General features: G+C 42.3%; 1 protein-coding gene across 4 annotated transcripts in view; it reads left to right on the plus strand.

Moving 5' to 3' along the window:
- Positions 1–249: 249 nt before the first annotated feature.
- Positions 250–18,220, plus strand: part of gbf1 (golgi brefeldin A resistant guanine nucleotide exchange factor 1) — a 92,931-nt gene continuing 74,960 nt past the window's right edge. For all 4 annotated transcript variants that reach the window (XM_014330493.2, XM_014330494.2, XM_014330495.2 and 1 more), the window contains exons 1-3: positions 250–544; positions 9,983–10,086; positions 10,301–10,367. In XM_014330493.2, coding sequence (XP_014185979.1) covers positions 9,991–10,086; positions 10,301–10,367 — 163 coding nt within the window. In that variant the 5' untranslated portion in view covers positions 250–544; positions 9,983–9,990. The remainder of the gene's footprint in view (positions 545–9,982; positions 10,087–10,300; positions 10,368–18,220) is intronic.

An 18,220-nucleotide genomic window follows, 5' to 3' on the forward strand; every position in this document is an offset into this window, starting at 1 on the left:
TTCGTGCTTTCGTCATCTGTCCTTCGCAACCTAACTACGCCACTAGTCCCGCCTTTATCACTATGTAACGCAAGTGGTATTTTTGAGAACCCCTGTTATTTGTAAATAGTTATAAAGTAACACAAGCATTAATATAACAATCAGCTTTATTTCATGATCTGATACGTACTTGTATAACGAAGCCGTATATAGCCTTAAAAACTACTTGGTTTAGTAGCACGTCAATCAAAACTGTGCAATCATGTTCGGTTGAGAGTGTAGAGCTTTTCCACGTCAGTGTGTTTACTAAGAGCAGAGTGACAGCTGGAAGGTGTAGACTTTACTGATCTGTCGAGCATTTTTAAGCGAATGAAGAGCCGGTGTTTGGGAATATTTCGCTATCGCACTGTGGGATGTCCGACCTTTTTGCTTTGTTTCATTGCGGAGACTGAACTGAACTCTGGTCTTTTTCATTCACTCTTGGCCGGCTAGCCTACTAGCTTACCGAGCAAGGCTAGCATTAGCTATAGAAGGACTTCATCTGCGATACAACCGCCCTAGACAGGTAATATATTCATTTCAAATGGACAACAGAAGCGTTTTATGTTTTACTCAGCGGAAGTTTATCCTAAGCAAATCAGGGACGTACATAGTGGCTTGGATGATGAAAACACAGCTACCAGTAGCTAAATAAGATGCTAGCTAGTTATGCTAAGTAGGTAGCCTGCAGGTAATTGGTCCCGTAAATTGCTCATTTACATTTGAGTTCGTCAGAACGTCGATTAAACTTAAGTCTGACGCCATGTTTTTCTTTTGCTCAAATGATAAATGCCTTTCAATGAGAGAGAGCCTGTTGAGTTTGTCTTTAAGGAGATACTGCCTAATCTAATTAGCCACATAGCATATTAGATTATCAGAAGCTTGCATGGCTGAGTTTATTTTTTTGTTTCTTTTTACACTGATTGATAAAATTGTCTGCATTCTGACACAGAGGTTGAATCACCGGAAGTTACTTGTAATCCAGACAGGGGCTAAAAATACCACTTTCCCCCAAAACAAGCACAAACTGTTCCATAAACACTGTTACTTTTTACTCAGCTTGTTTATGGGGTTGGTATTATGTGATTTTTCTTTCTGTCTAAGGAAATATTACCATTTTAAAGGGTTAGTACAAGTTAACCATAAAAATGTTTTCCTGCACATAAAAAATCCTGGCACCCCATCAAAGATGTTTTGGTTTCCACCAAATAAAAACCGGAACTGTGACAAAGATATTTATTTGTCAGGTTTCATTAGCTGAACCTAAAATACATTTCATTTTTGTTGCTTGTGTCAGCTGTTGTTGGAGATGAGACATGAATATATGAGGCCAATTGATTATGATGACTGTAATTACATTAATTTAATTAATTAAATTTAACAATAGTAAAATGTGCTAAGCTTAATTGGTGAGTTGCTGCTGCTGCATATTTTGACTATCGTTGATGCCCGACATCATCGTGCATAAGCACAACCCTAGTGACATCACCAGCCCCTGAGATGAACATTATAAGGAGCAGGTAGGACAAGGTGTCACTAAATAAAGGCCCCTGCACACAGAGGACACTACTAAAACAAAGTTACTTAGGTGTGGAACAAGGTGCCTTTACTTTGTAAATTAGGGATGTTTTGGCAACTAATTTCCTAGTCAATGAAATGCTCAAAGATTAGTCCACATCTGGGCGTTGTATGGCCCTGGACCACATCCAGCCTTGTAGTTATCTCTGACTCGCCCACGTGAGGACATTTGGGAATTTGGATTCAAATTTACATATGTACATGTGTGCACGTGAATGCACCTTCAGTGTAAATGCATTGGGACTAGGGATGGGTACCGGTAGTAACCAGACCGAAAAGCAGCGCACATTTCGGTGCTTTATTTCGGTGCTTTTTTTTCCTGAGCTGTGATACACTTCTAGCCAATCATTTTACGTTTCCGAGGATAGTAGGCGGGGCCAGGTACGTACGTTCTGTTAGAGCAGAGCTACAGATTAAAAATGTCCAAGGCGAAGCGGTCAAAAGTCTGGCTGTACTTCACAGCAAAATATGCAAACTCAGCAGCCTGCAACAAGTGCTTTAAGCTGATACTGTGATACTGTCAAAGGAGGTAACACCAAGAATCCGATTAAACAGCTGGCGACGCATAGCGTTTTTTTTAAAAGCCGAGAAATGCGCCGTATTTGATAGCTTGCTGCGAGACCTCACACCGTGCACGTCGGGTGGGTTGCCAGTTATCGGACCCGGAGCAACATCCCCCAAAAACCCGAAGAATAGAGTCCTGGCCCCTAGCCCTGCCAGTGTAGCAGAAATGATGAGGATGATGATGCAGCAGCAGCCGTTCTTCTCTGCTGAGTAGCTTATGTTGTTCGTGTGTAATTTACGTTGAGTAGGCTAACCACGTTATTACATTAATGCATGTAAGGTGAACTAGCAAACATCATCATAGCTACATGCGGCTGTCTTCTTGTTTGATGGCAGATACTCCCTTCACCCTGGCCAAAAAGGCTAAAATGACCAAAGAAAAAGTGGAAAACAGTTAAACATGAGAGGTTTGGACAAAGTTTGTGTTTTTTCCATTGTTTAAGCACTGCTTCCAGCCAAGAGTGATCCATATATGCCCATAGCTGCAGAAAAGGCTAACATTGTTATCTTTTTACAAAAAAAACAGCTGAACATGAGAGGTTTTTGGACAAAGTTTGTGTTCTCCATTCTTTAAGCACCGGTTCGAGCACCGTTTAAGCACCGGCACCGTTTCAAAAGTACCGATTTGGCACCGGTATCGGATAAAACCTAAACGATACCCATCCCTAATGGGACTGATGTGATACAGATGTGAGTGTGCTGTCAGCTCACATTTAAAAACCAAAAACAAAGGAAAAAACCCAAAGATTTCTCAGCCGGAAAAGGGTGGAGTGCCCACTCCGGGTCGGGGATGAGTTCCTGCCCCAAGTGGAGGAGTTCAAGTATCTTGGGGTCTTGTTCGCGAGTGATGGGAGAAGGGAGCCGGAGATCGACAGACGGATTGGGGCTGCAGCTGCAGTAATGCGGACGCTGCACCGGTCCGTCGTGGTGAAGAGAGAGCTGAGTGTAAAAGCGAAGCTCTCAATTTACCGGTCGATCTACGTCCCTACCCTCACCTATGGCCACGAGCTGTGGGTAGTGACCGAAAGAACGGAGATCGCGGATACAAGCGCGAACCAGTTAGAGCAGGGCGATATGGCCAAAAATATTTATCACGATATATATTTGAAAATTTGCGATAACGATATAACTGACGATATAATTGATGCGAGACAAAATACAACTCCACAACATTACTAGCGCAAAAAGACAACCTTCCATTTATTTTCACTTAAACAAGAAGCTGGTTTTTATGTACATTAAAGCTTTATAAAAATGTAACAGTGCAAATGCAAATTCCTTGCTGAAAGTTTAACCAAAAGGCATTTCCAGTAGAAATGGGCTGACATATCCTGAGCATAACCATGTATAATATCCACTGAAGTTAAAAAGAGGTGCTTTGCAACATTAAACTGCAGTGTGCAGTACGTATTTTTCGGACCATAAGGTGCACGGGATTATAAGGCACATTAAGCGAAACAAAGCAGTCAGATAAATCAAACTTTATTAAACTCATTCTTCTTGCTTCCTCCACTTCTGTACCATTGATTCATTAATGTTGAATTCTCTGGCAGCTGCTCTATTCCCATGTTGTTGCAGTATATTAATGACTAACCTCGTATTGTGGATGGATTATCTCAGTTGTTCTCCTGACTGAAGTTTGGTCCGTTTACAGCATCCTGCCATGCGATTGCATTTGTCTCTAACCATGAAGGAACCTTCACGTTAACTTTTATAAGTGGAAAAGTGTTAGTGTTCGTCCTCCAGCTTCACTGTTTATGTTATGCTAACATAGCTGTGTCGCTAGCGATCACGTAGCACATCATTATATACCAGCTAGCCCAACTTCAGTAACCCTACAAACGTCACTGCTGTTTAGTTTCCTGTCTTCATTTATGTTGGAAGTGATAGCAGAGCTGTACGTTTGATTTTTTTCAGAAATCTCTCAGTCAGAACATGCTATATCATGCTTAGGTAACTAGCGAAACTAGCGAGCTAACTTCCGCTAGCTTCCTGCTAACTTCTAACTCCGTTAAATGTAATAACTTTGTTTTCATGGATGCCTGGAAGTTAAACTTATAGTTACACCTGGTAAAGCAGCAATGCTGATCGTTTTATTAAAGATGAAAGAATTTAGACAGTTTTTAACTCTCAGTGATGCTGCAGTGTTGTTTGACCTGAAGAATACGGAGTTTAGGACCCAGATTACTCCCAGATTTAAGAGCATCTTAGTCCGACAAATACGACGGCCGCTTGCATGTTCTGCAAAAAAATGTGCTTTGTCGTGTATCTGACGGACAAACACCAAACCAGTTCCACATCACTGAAGTTGCACCATTTTTACAAACCAATTCTGGTTCATCTGTTTCACTCAACAATTGGCTATGTGCGTATGAAAACAAAGGCACTGCGCATGCGCCTTTTACTCATATTCTATCGTGATATTTCATTTTCCTATCGTTGTCTAACATTATACCGCTATTACCGTGAACGGTATAATATGGCCCAGCCCTAGTACCAGGTCCTGAGAGTTGAGGCTCAGGTGTGAAATTTATAGTCTTCAGGGTTTTTATTGTTAACTCGGTTTCCTGGGTCTTTTTCCGTGTTGTAGTTGTGTCTTATTTTGAAAGTAATATTTACACGTTACCATAGCGACCAGAGAGCATTAAGGGGGCAGAGAGGAGGATGTTACTCTCAATGTTGTTGGCGCATTTCAGAAGGACTAATAAAGTTACACAATTACAAAGTGAATTCGCGTTTATTATTATATTTACAAAATACCACCGTTTTTGTCTTGGTCGGATCATTTTATTTTTTTGTATTTATCAGGCACACCTTGAAGGCCGGCCAGTGTGGTTTAATGGTCAGCTGACGCTAGTACTTATGACTCTATTATCTCAATGTCCATTCTGTGGATGTTCACTGTAGTTTAGGTAGGTGGAGGATGTTTGTGCTTGTGGAAGTCAACCAGCAGCTCCTTTTTTTTTCTCACCTTTGAGATGGGGGTGGTTCCGGTACCACCAGTTGACGGCGTCCTCAGTCAGTTCTCTATAGTCCCTGTTGTCCTCAATGGCGATGAGGCCAACAATTGCTGAGTCATCAGAGAACTTCTGAAGGAAGCAGATACCAGAGTTGAAGAAATCTGGGGTGTATATGTTGAATATGAGCTTACTTACGATAGCCAAGTTTGGGTAACTTATAAATCGTGAGTATTGTGACTGCTGAAGATGTTTCATATTTCTAATATTATCATATGTAAATGTTAGAATTATTTGTTAAACAATTTAAAACTTTAATAACCTTACAATAAAGCAACATCTCAGATTTAATCATTTTGAAACAAAGTGTAAACTTTCCATAACTTTGTATTGTAAGGTTTTAGGGTGGTTTGTTTCCCGGCTCAGGCATTACTGCTCGACTATGATAGAGTTGGGTGATCCAAGTGCAATTTCCTGACATGTCCTCTTTTATTACATAAGGGTCCAACCACAGATAACCTTGTATCTGTCCATTACCAGCATTTCACTTCTATAAATCTTCCAAGTTTGTGTGGTTTTTCCATGTCACCTGATGCAGCTTTCTCTACCGCATTTTTAACATCCTTATGTTTATCACCACACTGTGTTTATGTGCTGAAAGAGAAATAATTTCCTTCCTTGTAATAAAAAACAATTCTGAAGTGTGATGTCACTAACTTGGACAGTTTGGGAACTGTGGTGGTTTGTCTCGAAACAACCATTTCGACTTTTTTCTGGAAATACAAACTAGATTTTCAACTTTAGTCTCTAAATTTCAACTCTAATACTAGCTCTAATACACCATCTTTTTAAAAAAAAAGGGACCTAATGATTCTGTCCTCTTCTTTATGTAAGACTGTAGATGTAGTTGTCTCACCCAGATGTAAGAACTAGAGACCTCTGACTTTCTGCATATGCTGTGGGGGAAATACAGACCCGTTAACAACTGTGGCTCATGAAATGAATGTCTGGTAATTCTTCCAGACTGCTGTCAGCTCCTGAGCATTGGGCTCATTCTCTTGCCAATATCTACTTAATATTATTATCCTTTTTTCTTTTTTTTTTCCATCAGCTATACGCCTGTCACTGTATCCAGCTATTACACTTATATCTGGGTGTTATTTTAAATAGGCTGCTTTCTGTGTATTCAAAAAATGAATGGTATGAAAAATTGCCATGAGAGTCATGGCAAAAGGAACAAGGTTAATCCAACTATTCAGACCTGTACTGCTTGTCAAATATAAATCACATGTCATTTTGATTCTGTTTGGTTATCCATATTGGCTTTAGGCATTGGAAAGCCAGACACGGAAATTTGCTGTTTGCTTCTTATATTCGATGCACATTTACTGGTCATAGTTCTTAGACTTAAACTTGAAGCTTGAAGACTTAACTTTCATATCGTTTTTGTAGAAATTTGGTATTTGACATTGAATTTTTTAAGTCTCACACATAAAATGACACAGTATACCTACTCAAATTTTTATTGGAACCTATCTGTTCTGAATAGTATGATCAATAATGTATGTTTCTTTTTTTTTTTTTAATATCTATGGTTTGACTTGAAAAGCATACCGGTGGTGCATCTGCTAAAAATCGCGGACTAGTTTAAATCCTGGTGACCAAGGGCCGTTTTCTGAAAAATCTATTGACAACAATAAGTTGGGGAAAGATGTCACCTAGGATTTATAAAAAATAACATGGGTGCATCTACTAGGAGGCCGAGGGGTAGCATTGGCGACCACCAGTATTTTTACTGGATGCCGCCGTCAATACTATCAGATTGACGGCAGCAAAACTGGTACGGCAAAGGGGAGCCAGGGCAACAGGTCAGGGGGTAGATAACATCACCCCCACCCGAGACCCCGAGTGTGATGGAAGAAGGATCATTGAGTGTGAGAGAAACTGACCTGAGAGATGGGATCATAGCGAAGCTTGAAACCTGGATCCTCCCTAGCCGGTTACCACGACTATGTAAAGTATCCTCTGAAGATCTACTAGATGATGTGAATGAGCACATGGCTCAAAACATGAGCGGGGCACAGAAAGGGATGGGTAATAATACCAGAGTAGGTAAACACCAGCTGCTGGTAGATCAAGCAGTCGTCCGAGACTGCAAGACTAGACTGACCAACCTGTGCCCTTTCTGGATTGATTACAAGAAGGCCTATGACTCGATGCTCCACACATGGATCCTGGAATACCTAGAACTAAACAAGATGAACAGGACCCTAAGAGCCTTCATCAGGAACTCAACGGGGATGTGGCGGACAACACTAGAGGCCAACTTCAAGGCCATAGCACAAGTCACCATCAAGTGTGGGATCTACCAAGGAGACGCTCTGTCCCCACTGCTGTTCTGCATAGGCCTGAACTGACTACAGATACCGACTACGGGATGGAGCAGTTGTCAATCACCTCCTGTACGTGGATGACATCAAGCTGTTTGCCAAGAGTAAACAAGACATTGATTCACTGATCCACACCACCAGGATATACAGCAAAGACAAAGGAAGTCGTTCGGACTGGAGAAGTGTAGTCGGATGGTAACAAAGAGAGGGAAGGTAGTCAGAACTGAGGGGACTGAACTACCAGAAGGCAACATTGCAGACATAGAGGACAGCTACAAGTACCTGGGGATCCCACAGGCAAATCGGAACCATGAAGAGGTCGCTAAGAAAGCTGCAACCACCAAGTACCTGCAGAGGGTCAGGCAAGTCCTGAGGAGTCAGCTGAATGGCAAGAACAAGATCCGGGCCATCAACACCAACGCCCTGCCAGTGATCAGGTACCCTGCTGGGACAATAAGCTGGCTAAAGGAGGAGATAGAAGCCACTGACATCAAGACAAGGAAGCTCCTGACCATGCATGGAGGGTTTCACCCCAAATCCAGCACCCTGAGGCTGTATGCTAAGCGGAAGGAAGGGGGCCAGATGAGACAATGAACATCCACGAATACATCAGGAACATGGCTCGAACTGACCACGTGGTCAGTGAATACCTCAGGCAGCAGAAACCCGAGGAAGAGGAGGAACCATCATGGATGGACAGGCCCCTGCACGGTATGTACCACCGGCAGATAGAGGAGGTGGCTGACATCCAGAAATCCTACCAGTGGCTGGACAAAGCTGGACTGAAAGGCAGCACAGAGACTAATCATGGCAGCACAGGAACAAGCTCAGAGCACAAGATCCATAGAGGCTGGGGTCTATCACACCAGGTAAGACCCCAGGTGCAGGCTGTGTAAAGATGCCCCTGAGACAATCCAGCACATAACAGCAGGGTGCAAGATGCTAGCAGGCAGGGCATACATGGAACGCCACAACCAAGTGGCCGGCATAGTGTACAGGAACATCTGTGCCGAGTGTGGCCTGGAAGTCCTGAGGTCAAACTGGGTGGTGGTGAATGACCTCCAGGGTGGTGGAGAATGACCGAGCTAAGATCCTGTGGGACTTCCATGTTAAAATCTAAAATTCTTCTGTGATTATTTTATTAAGGGTGAAAAAACATTGATGACTTTCACTAAGAAAGACTTACAGACAGGCAGAGATGGTGGCTGCCTGCTTGGATGGATTTTTAAGAGGTGACGATAGTTTCAGTGCAAATGAAACGCTGCAGCTGAACAACAAGCACTAAAATGAGGAAATCCCTCTTTTGAACGTTGTATTTTCCTAAACTTTATCACAGAAAAAATGATTTTTTTGTAACAGTGATTTGTAAATACGTTCTGTCAGTGATTCCTTGAATACCGTTTACATGTGATTAAAATCAGGGCTGGCATCGAGAGGATATTTGGGCCGGGGTTTGGAAGTCGCTGGCTTCTGTGGCGGTGGGAGCGCTCTGAATGGTCACCCACTGTGTGACAAAGGAACCCACGGTGATGCTAATGACAGCCTGTGCTTTCTTACCTGTCTGTAAAAGTCACAGCAGGCAATTTACTGCATTTTAACATGATGCAATCCATACTTCATTAGTAAAGCTACTGTCAAGTCATCCATTCAATATATTTTTACCAATTGTGTTATAAAAGTGTTGATTGATTTATTCACTGTTAAAATACCATATTACATTTTGATTTTGCATTGTATATGAGAACATTAGCAGTGCAATAAAAGCCTCGTTTTATGCTTTCATGTTCAGAAACACAAGTCGACAATAATCAGAGAACACAAACGGTACTTTCTGTCTGGCTGCTTTGCTGTGCACAACCTCTATTTTATTTGCTGCAAACACATATCCAGGTATGAGTCTGTCATAATTTAAAAAAAACCCTGAACAAGTATAAACATATAGTGTAGCAGCCTGTAAATGACTGCAGCGCCACACTGCTCCCCCTGGTGGATACATTAGACATTACCACTGGTTTTCCTAGCCGTTTAGCGGCGTTACTACTCCATGGTTGCCTCATCCACGTCACAGGCAGGGGCTATCATTACGGTCACCCATCTGCCGGCAGTCAGTCAGAATTCCTTCATGGTCCTGTCAGGGAGAAGGCAGCAGTACACGTCTTTCAGTGGCTGTATCTGTCCATGGTCCATCCTTTAGCTCCAGTCCCTCCTGCGCCCTCAGCCCAAAGCCTAATGTTCTAAATTCAGCAGGTATCCAATCATTATTTTCCCCAGCGTACTTTTTACACTGGATGCCCTTCCTCTACCTACAATTGAACAAGTAACCTTTCACTTGCTAAGTGAACGTAAATCAGTGTAGCATGGAGCCACAGATGAAGAGCTGCATTATAAACGCCTGTAGAAATGGCCTTTCAGTGACTTCAGGTTATTTAGCCTGGCTCTAGAAGTGACCATATGCTATTATGTGTTTTCTGTCAGGAAGCAGCATGGTGGATAAGAACATCTACATCGTCCAGGGTGAAATTAGCACTGTTGTTGGAGCCATAAAGAGGAACTCCAGATGGAATACCCACACTCCACTAGTAAGTTCAACACAAGCGTGTTATGTGTTGTTTTAAACAGTTAGTTAGTAAATCTAACAATATGAAAAAGTGACCAGCGTGAACGTGATGAGCTCCAGCTTGGCTGTATGTCTGTCTACAGTCAGTCTGCTTCAGGGCCAAACAGTAAACCCATAATACTGATAATACTGTGTGTAAGTGTTTTCTTACCAATCAGATTCTGTTCTTTACCCAGGACGAAGAACAGGACCCATTACTCAACAGCTTTGGCAATCTCAAGGACATCCTGAACACCATAAAAGGTACGTGGCCTTATTTAGGCTGTGTGCTAATTTGAATTCCACTTTAAATACTGAAAGATTTGATTTTTGAGTCACAGCTTCACCGGAGAACCTTCAATCTGTAAAAAGTGTTATGAATTCGTATTATTGAACAGATACGAGTCTGCTACTGTTCATCAAGATTTGCTTTGTTGGTTATCTTAGTTTTCAGGACTTCCACGTGCTTACAAGTTTATTTATCAAATGACCTGAAGTTGAAGTTAAAGGACAGGTCCACTGTTCTTCTGTAAATCACCGTGGCATAGATCTGTTAGAACGTGCTATATATGGGTTTAGCTCAGGAGGCAGAGCAAGTTAGTTAGTAATTAGAAAGTTGGTGGTTTGATCCCAGGCCGGGTGCTAAAGTGTCCTTGGGCAGGATATCGTACACTCAGTGGAGAGTGTATAAATGTTAGAAAGTAGAGCTGGGCGATATATCGAGTTTTTAAAAAATATTGATATATTTTTATGCGAGATATAAGATGTGACAATATCCTTTATATCGATATAGTCTGTTACGTTATAATTATACTTGTGGAGCCGCAAATTTGCCTCTCTTTCGTCCACTTTCGTCTTTACGCAACGTTACTCGGCCTCGCCTCTCCTTCACTGAACACAACTCCCCCTCCTCCCCCATCGCTTCACCTGCAGGAAGCGACAAGATGGACACGGCAAATCTCCGTTAACGAGTTACTGCGCATCGCCCCGTGCGTGGGGCTGGACGGCGTCAACGTGTTAGCTAGCTAACCACGCTAACGAGCTAACCACGCTAACGCCATGCAGCCCAGAGGTGCTGCACGGACTAAAATCCTTGCATTCTCTCAAAAGTTGACAGCGCGCCTTATGTATGAATTCTGGTTGTGCTTGATGGCCGCGAACCGATTTTATGTGGAACACGGCGCTCAGCAATCTGTCAAAAATGTTTTAGTACGACTTTGGTAAGCTACGGTGCTGCACCGCTTGATGGATTGTCGGAGCATTACGGCTGAGCCTCGCGGAGTGATACGTACTGTGCTTCAACGTAGTATTACCCTACTGTGTATAAGGACCATAAATGGCACCTGTTAAGAGACGTGGTTGCGAAGCGGATTTCAAACTCCAGGCTGTCAGTCACGCAGTACAAGTTGGGAACAGAGCAGCTGTGAAATCTGTCTTTGTTATTGTGCTCGGCGTCTTTTAGTTTACATTTTGACTGCACAATTGTGAGCTTTTTGTTATGCACAAAAACAACATTGTTTTCTTTTATTTATGGAGCATTATTATTTAATAAATGCTCATAATTTATTTTTGAGTAAATTTTATGTACATCTGCTCTATGTTAATAAAAGTGCCTGTGTGACATCTGGGACACAGCTTTGACTAAGAACTCTCTTTTTGTTCTTACTTTATGGCTTTAAAAAAATATATCGAGATATATATCTTATATCGCCATCCAGCTAAAAAATATCGAGATATGAATTTTGGGTCATATCGCCCAGCCCTATTAGAAAGCACCAGAGCGTAGTGTTGCTGAGTGAGGCATGTTGTATAAAGTGGAAAGAACGATTTACGTTACGTAATGACTCACTGTGTTTTGATTCCTGCAAATGTGATGATGACATTTTTGACCTTGACCACAGTATTTTTTTAATTTTTCAATAAATGCCAAATGTACCATGTATACATGTATATAAATAGAGCTCCTGTGGACTTGTAGAGCAGCTGACAGTCTACGTGACTCATGTTTTCATGCTTCATGTGTGAAAATGTCAGAGATCACAATAGGTCCCCTATTATATTGACTGGCTCTAAATGGGATCTTTTTATCTAACATTACTCTTAGCCAACAGAAGAAATGAGCAGGAGCGAACCAGCAGTTTGTATTTTACTGTTTCGTTCTAGTTGCTCGAGGAGTCTGAAAGCAAAGTGTTAACAGTGATCAGTGATGTCTACACAGATCAGGTCAAGCAGGCATTTGTTGCTCTTGTTGATAGCACATCTGTAACAGCCGTCAGGCTACGATGAGAGTTACAGTAGTGCTGTTACAAATGTGCAGGGAAGGGTTGGGTGGCTTTATGAAATGATGGTTTCCAGTTTAACTACCTGAAGCTGCTGGCCACCAAAGGTGCAGAGGGTGTAGCGCACATACCCTAGGGCACACCCAGACTTATGTTTCCAGTAGATTCAGGTTGTGCCATTGGATGTTGTAGTAACATTGTTACTGAGTGGGACAAGTTTTTCACGAGTCCTCGTGTCTGTAAGTACAATGGTGGTGCTGAAGCCCCGCCTCTCCGTCAGCTGGCCTACTCTTTCTGAGAGGTCCAAGCTGGCTCCGTCCCGCATGTTGTCATGCCTTTGGAGTGAGAATCCTGGCAGCTCCCATGGCCCTGCAGCTCTGGGCAGTGGGAAAGATGAAACACACACAGCACTAAGCCCCCACCGCTGCTGCTGCCTTCCTCCAGGGAATGCCTCTGCCACTGTGAGATGGACAGGCACTGCTGGCTGAGGAGGAATCCACAACACGGGCTCACCCTCCTCTTTTCTTTTCCTCCTTCCATAAGCTTTTCCCTTCAGCCATCAAATCACCAACCTCACTGCCTGCATTATAGTTCTGTGTTTGACCAGACTGCAAGTTGAATGTAATGCTGGATTATTCTTTTTTCTTTTTTAGACATTTGCATTAAGTAATGACTTGATGTCAAGAATGTTTGAAGGCCTTGTTCCGTCCTTAAGTCCAAATCTCCTGTGCAGCCAGCCTGTCAAATGTTTCATTCATACTTGGGTTAGAGGAATAACCGCAGCAGAGCCAAAGTGCTTGAGAGACTGATCAATTTGTTTTGTTTTTCGCAGCAGCACAACAGCCTAATAAACCTTTCACACAGAACCTCAGCGCTGTGCTGGTGGATAAATCTTGTGGGTGGGCTGTGTTTTGCTGCTTGGTAGTAGCCCAGCTGTCTGCTTAATGAAAGCCCGGTAATTCCGTTCGCTCTCGTGTGCGTCTCCGTTCCTCTAACGTCAAGAATCAACCAGCAGAGGAAACAGGCATTAGTCCCCACAAGATTTCTTTTCGTTTTTCTCTGCAGCTTAGTGTCGTGGTAGCATCGGTCGCTCTGGCAGTCCTGCTCTGCTGTAACCGGCGTGATTGACAGGACCATGTGCCGTGGTGCAGCTGGAAGTATATCATCTGCAATTTTAGTTGGGTAAATATAGCAGGGAGTCTTGTCAAGCAAAGAGATGAATTGTTCTGGGAAAGGAAGTGTTGTGTCTGTTTTGTGAAAGCGGGAAAAGCTTTCCCCCAACTTCTGGAAAGTGTAAGGTCCGTTCTTGACTTCAGAACAATGAGAGCACAGTCAAATAGTTGGGCCAGCGATGGGCCATGTGTTGTAATGCCCTTATTCAGACAGGCAGTCCCAGGAAACCGGAGCTATTCCACCGATTTACATGGGACGGTTTGTATCGAGCGCCATACTTAATGCTCCGGCGCTAATCTCATTAGACTGGTGTAACTGAGTGCTTTTCACAGCTTTGACCAGAAACTGAATCGGTATTTTCTTGCTAAAAATTGTGGCACAAGAGGCAGACCACTGAAAGCACTGACCATTCATTTCAGTATGAAATCAGGTCCTAGCACACCCTGTGAGCGCTCTATTGTTTAGCAGTTGTCTGTTGTCTCAGTGGCTGCTGCTGGCTTTGGTCGTAGTTGTTAGCACGTTTCACTCGTCACACATAAAAGTCGCCCAAACAGAAGATGGTGATGCATTTGTTTTTTCTTCTGCTGCCCCCCCCCCACTGCTCTGACCACACTGTGAAACATGCAAACCAAAAGTGAGGGGTGTGCATAAATTCTTTTGATCGTTGTGGAAGGAAACGTTATCAGGTGCTCGTTGGCGAACAGTTGTAACGACGTGAATTATGATGTTCTTCCTAATCCGGGCGCTGCGCTGGAATTACAAACAAGCCGCCGACGCTGACATATTGTCTTCCCAGATTCCCTGTGACCATGAACTCAGAGCTTTGGTGTTCTAACATGGAGGCGTCGTTCTGACCTGCAGATTGAGTCTTCATCTCTTACTTGACATTGGCGGAGGGTCTCTCCCACACAGGGCCGTTATCACACGGAGAAATCCGTCTCGCTCTCTTGTTGAATAATTCTGTGGATTTCTTTTATTGGCTGACTATCCCTCTGAGACTACAGGAGAGCAGAGAACAGCCCTTCCTGAAACAGATTGTATTTCCTCTCCTGCTCACCTTCTTTTTTGTTATGCAGAAGTCACTGAGCCTCAGCTACTCAAATCTTCAATTCTTTCTTTTTACTCCCTGCACTCCCACCTCCCCCATCCCTGTGCTGCAGCCAAACAGTCTGCTCCTAAATCCCTTCATTTTTATTCATACAAATACAGGTTTAGAGCCCCTTGCACCCTCCAGATACATAGCCAGAGTGGCCCTTTGACTGACAGCTTTCCCCTTTACATCCAGACAATAACGAAATCCACAAGCGCACCTCTAATTGACTCGAATCACTAGCACGGCGCGAGGAGCGGATGTCTTGGGGGCATGGCAGTGGACTTGCAGAAGGAACACGGCGGAGGATCACTTGATTGCTCTCTAGATGGGCTTCGTAATAATTATCCGGCTTATGAGGCGTTGCAATCGCAGAATTATGGCAAAAATATGAGTTTTAATCATTTCGTTTGAGGTCTTTGAATGCTCATATTTCTTTGTTTGATTTCAGTGATATTTGAGGGCCACAACAACAACAACCCTCACTAATTCATCCCATTTTACCTTCATGTCAGTCATCAGGAGAGCATGCACACATGCTGTCCCTCGTCGTCTCATTTCAAGGTCGCGTGCATGCAGTTGTAGGCATTGGCATGCCTCTGGGGATTGCAGCCCAAGCACTTATGAACTGGTTGTGGCCTTTTACCCCCACCTTCAACAGTCTCACCCCTCCCTCCCTCTTTTCTGCCACCTGATCTTCACACATATATCACTCCCAATTGAAGTGGCAGAAGACAACTGGCAAATGCCGATGATGAGGCGCCATAATTCATGCTGCTTAGCTGCTTATGCAAATATGTTTACTTATGAAGGCATTCTGAGCACAGAGAATGTGCCTCATGGCGATGCTTCACATGTCTGCTGCCAGGCCCCGGCGTCTGAAACCCTTAAGCATGAGATTATGTTCTCATTCCTTCTGTCAGTGTCGTTTTATGACACAGTAAGAAGACTGTGATCGAGTCAAGCCGCCCCTTCTATTAATCTGTAGTCTGATTTTTCAGGATAAATAGTCCAGATTAACTCCTGAGTGGACACATTATTGTACTGCTCTCCTACAAACTCTAACACTGGCACTGATGCATCAGGAGGAACTTGAGCTTCAGATATACTCTTTAATTAGACGATGCTGTAAAATAACGCATGTACTGATATGAAATGTTTAATCACAAACGTGCTGTTTTCATTCAACTCTTGTTGCGTTAAATAAATACGACAAGTTGTAGTATGAATAAGATGTAAACGGAACAGCACTGGAGCTTTTAGATTGAACTCTTTAAGCAGTGCTGCCTGACAGTTTCTTCTCATTGCTGCCAAAGAAGCAAACAAACCAAATGCTTTGGAAACAGAATATAAATGTTCGCTGCCTCAGTGTAGCACGGTCCTGGATGCCTGATGGGAGACAGCATGGACTATACAGGTGTGCCAAGCATTTGGCCTACTGGTTTTAAGAGTCCCATCAAAACAGCTAAAAGAAGTACCGCGGGTCCTCAGACAGGCTGCCACCTAGTGCTGGTTCGTAGCTGTAAATCTGGCCAGTTAACCGGGGAATGACAGGCAGGGCTTAGGCCCAGTTTGAAGTGGGGATGCAACTGTTGTTCTGTTTCAGACGCTCTCAACAATGTGCTGAGTGGATCGAGAGTCCCACCAGAGGGCTATTAATCATCCTGTCTGTTTGGGTGGGGGTGGGGGGTCTGGACTAAGTCACAGAGGCAGCAGAGAGCTACATGGGACAAAGGGTCGAAGGTGCCGCAGAGGATCTGGATGTTCTGACAGAGCTGAGAAGAAAGCAAACTCTTCCCCATGAACCCCGAGCTGAAGGAAGAGGAGGTCGAGGAGGAGGAAGAGTGGGTGGAGGAGGAGGTGGAAGGCAGCCTTGGCTTGAACGTCAGTTTTTGAAGTTTTAGTTCACTCATAATAATCCTGAAGTGATTTCAGATCAGCTTAGTTCCAAGTCGTTGAGCTTTCGTGGACATAATTTATTTCTGATGAATCTCTGATCAAAGGTCACAGAAGCATGATGTACACATTTAAACTCTTATTATTCCTAAATGCAGTCGCTGCCACACATTCTGTGTTGGAGTCTTTCCTTTGGATGCATTTAGCGTATAATAAGGACAGTCTGGCAGCACAATGGAGGAATGTTCTTTTGTTGGCACTTATCAGCTTTACTTCCAAATAATATAATTGCTTGGTTTTTTTGGCTTATTATTATTATTATTGTTGTTGTTATTATTGTTATTATTATTTGGACTGAACGGCCAAAAAAGAACATCCTTTGCTTGGTAAACCAAAACGTCTTCATCTGGCCTGGTCAAGAACAGTTTGTTGGGTTATTGTATGAAAAAGCTCTGACTAAGAGACACCTTCATGACTGTAAAGACAAAGGGTTTACCTCCAGTGGTAATACATGGTTAAAAATGAAAAACAAAACAATGCAATTAATGTTACATGCGAGTATTATACTGAGAATCAATTTAGGGATAATGTTGACTTAGGCAATAGATTTTCATTAATTCATTTCAACTGTAGAAGCCTCTATAAAAGTTTTGTTCTGATCTATGATTTTTTTGAATAATCTGAAAGGCAAGTTTAAAGTGATAGCACTATCAGAAACATGGATAGATGAGGAAAGGGGTTGGGACTTTCACATTGATGGGTATGAATTACATCATATAAATAGATCTAATAAGAAGGCAGGAGGTGTGGCACTTTTTGTTGATAGTGATTTGAAATGTAAACAGGTTGAATATATGTCTGTGGCTATTGATGATTTAATGGAGTGTGTAACAGTAGAAATAGAAATGGAAAGAGTAATATAATTGTTACTTGTATGTATAGGAGGCCTGGGACACTGATAGAAACATTCACAGATATAGTAGAAGATTTATTGAGCAAGGTAAAGGGAAATAAGACATTCTGTATTTGCGTTGATTATAATATTGATTTTTTAAAAATGTCCAATCATAAGGCATCATCAGATTTTTTTTGAGTTATTATTTGGAAGAGGGTTCTACCCTCTGATTACTAAACCTAGTAGAATAACTGAAAAGTCAGCTACTTCAATTGATCATATTTTCATTAATTGCTTGGAAAGCAACATTATAAGTGGTCTTGTCATAAATGGCATAAGTGATCATTTACCTGTTTTTGTTACTTTAGATTATAAAATGACACAAAAGGAGGAAGTGTGTGTGGACAGGTATATAAGAATTAGAAATGATGATGCAATAAATGAGTTCAGGCAAGATCTTATGAAAGAAGATTGGAATGAGGTTTATGTAAATGACGTTAATGCTGCATACGAGGCATTCTTAAATACTTATTTGGTTTTGTATGAAAATCACTGTCCACTGGTATTATCTAAGCAAAAGAAAACTACTGGTAAACCATGGATAACAAAAGGACTAGAAAATGCATGTAAAAAGAAAAATAAATTGTATAGAGATTATATAAAACTTAGAACAAAGCCTGCTGAAATGAAATATAAAGTTTATAAAAATAAGTTAGTCTTAATTATCAGAAAGGCTAAGAAAGAGTATTATAATAAATTATTTTACAAAAACAAAAATAATGTT

Source organism: Haplochromis burtoni, unplaced genomic scaffold (assembly GCF_018398535.1).
Source record: "Haplochromis burtoni strain Fernald_Lab_line unplaced genomic scaffold, NCSU_Asbu1 Contig_836, whole genome shotgun sequence".
NCBI classification, from domain to species: domain Eukaryota; kingdom Metazoa; phylum Chordata; class Actinopteri; order Cichliformes; family Cichlidae; genus Haplochromis; species Haplochromis burtoni.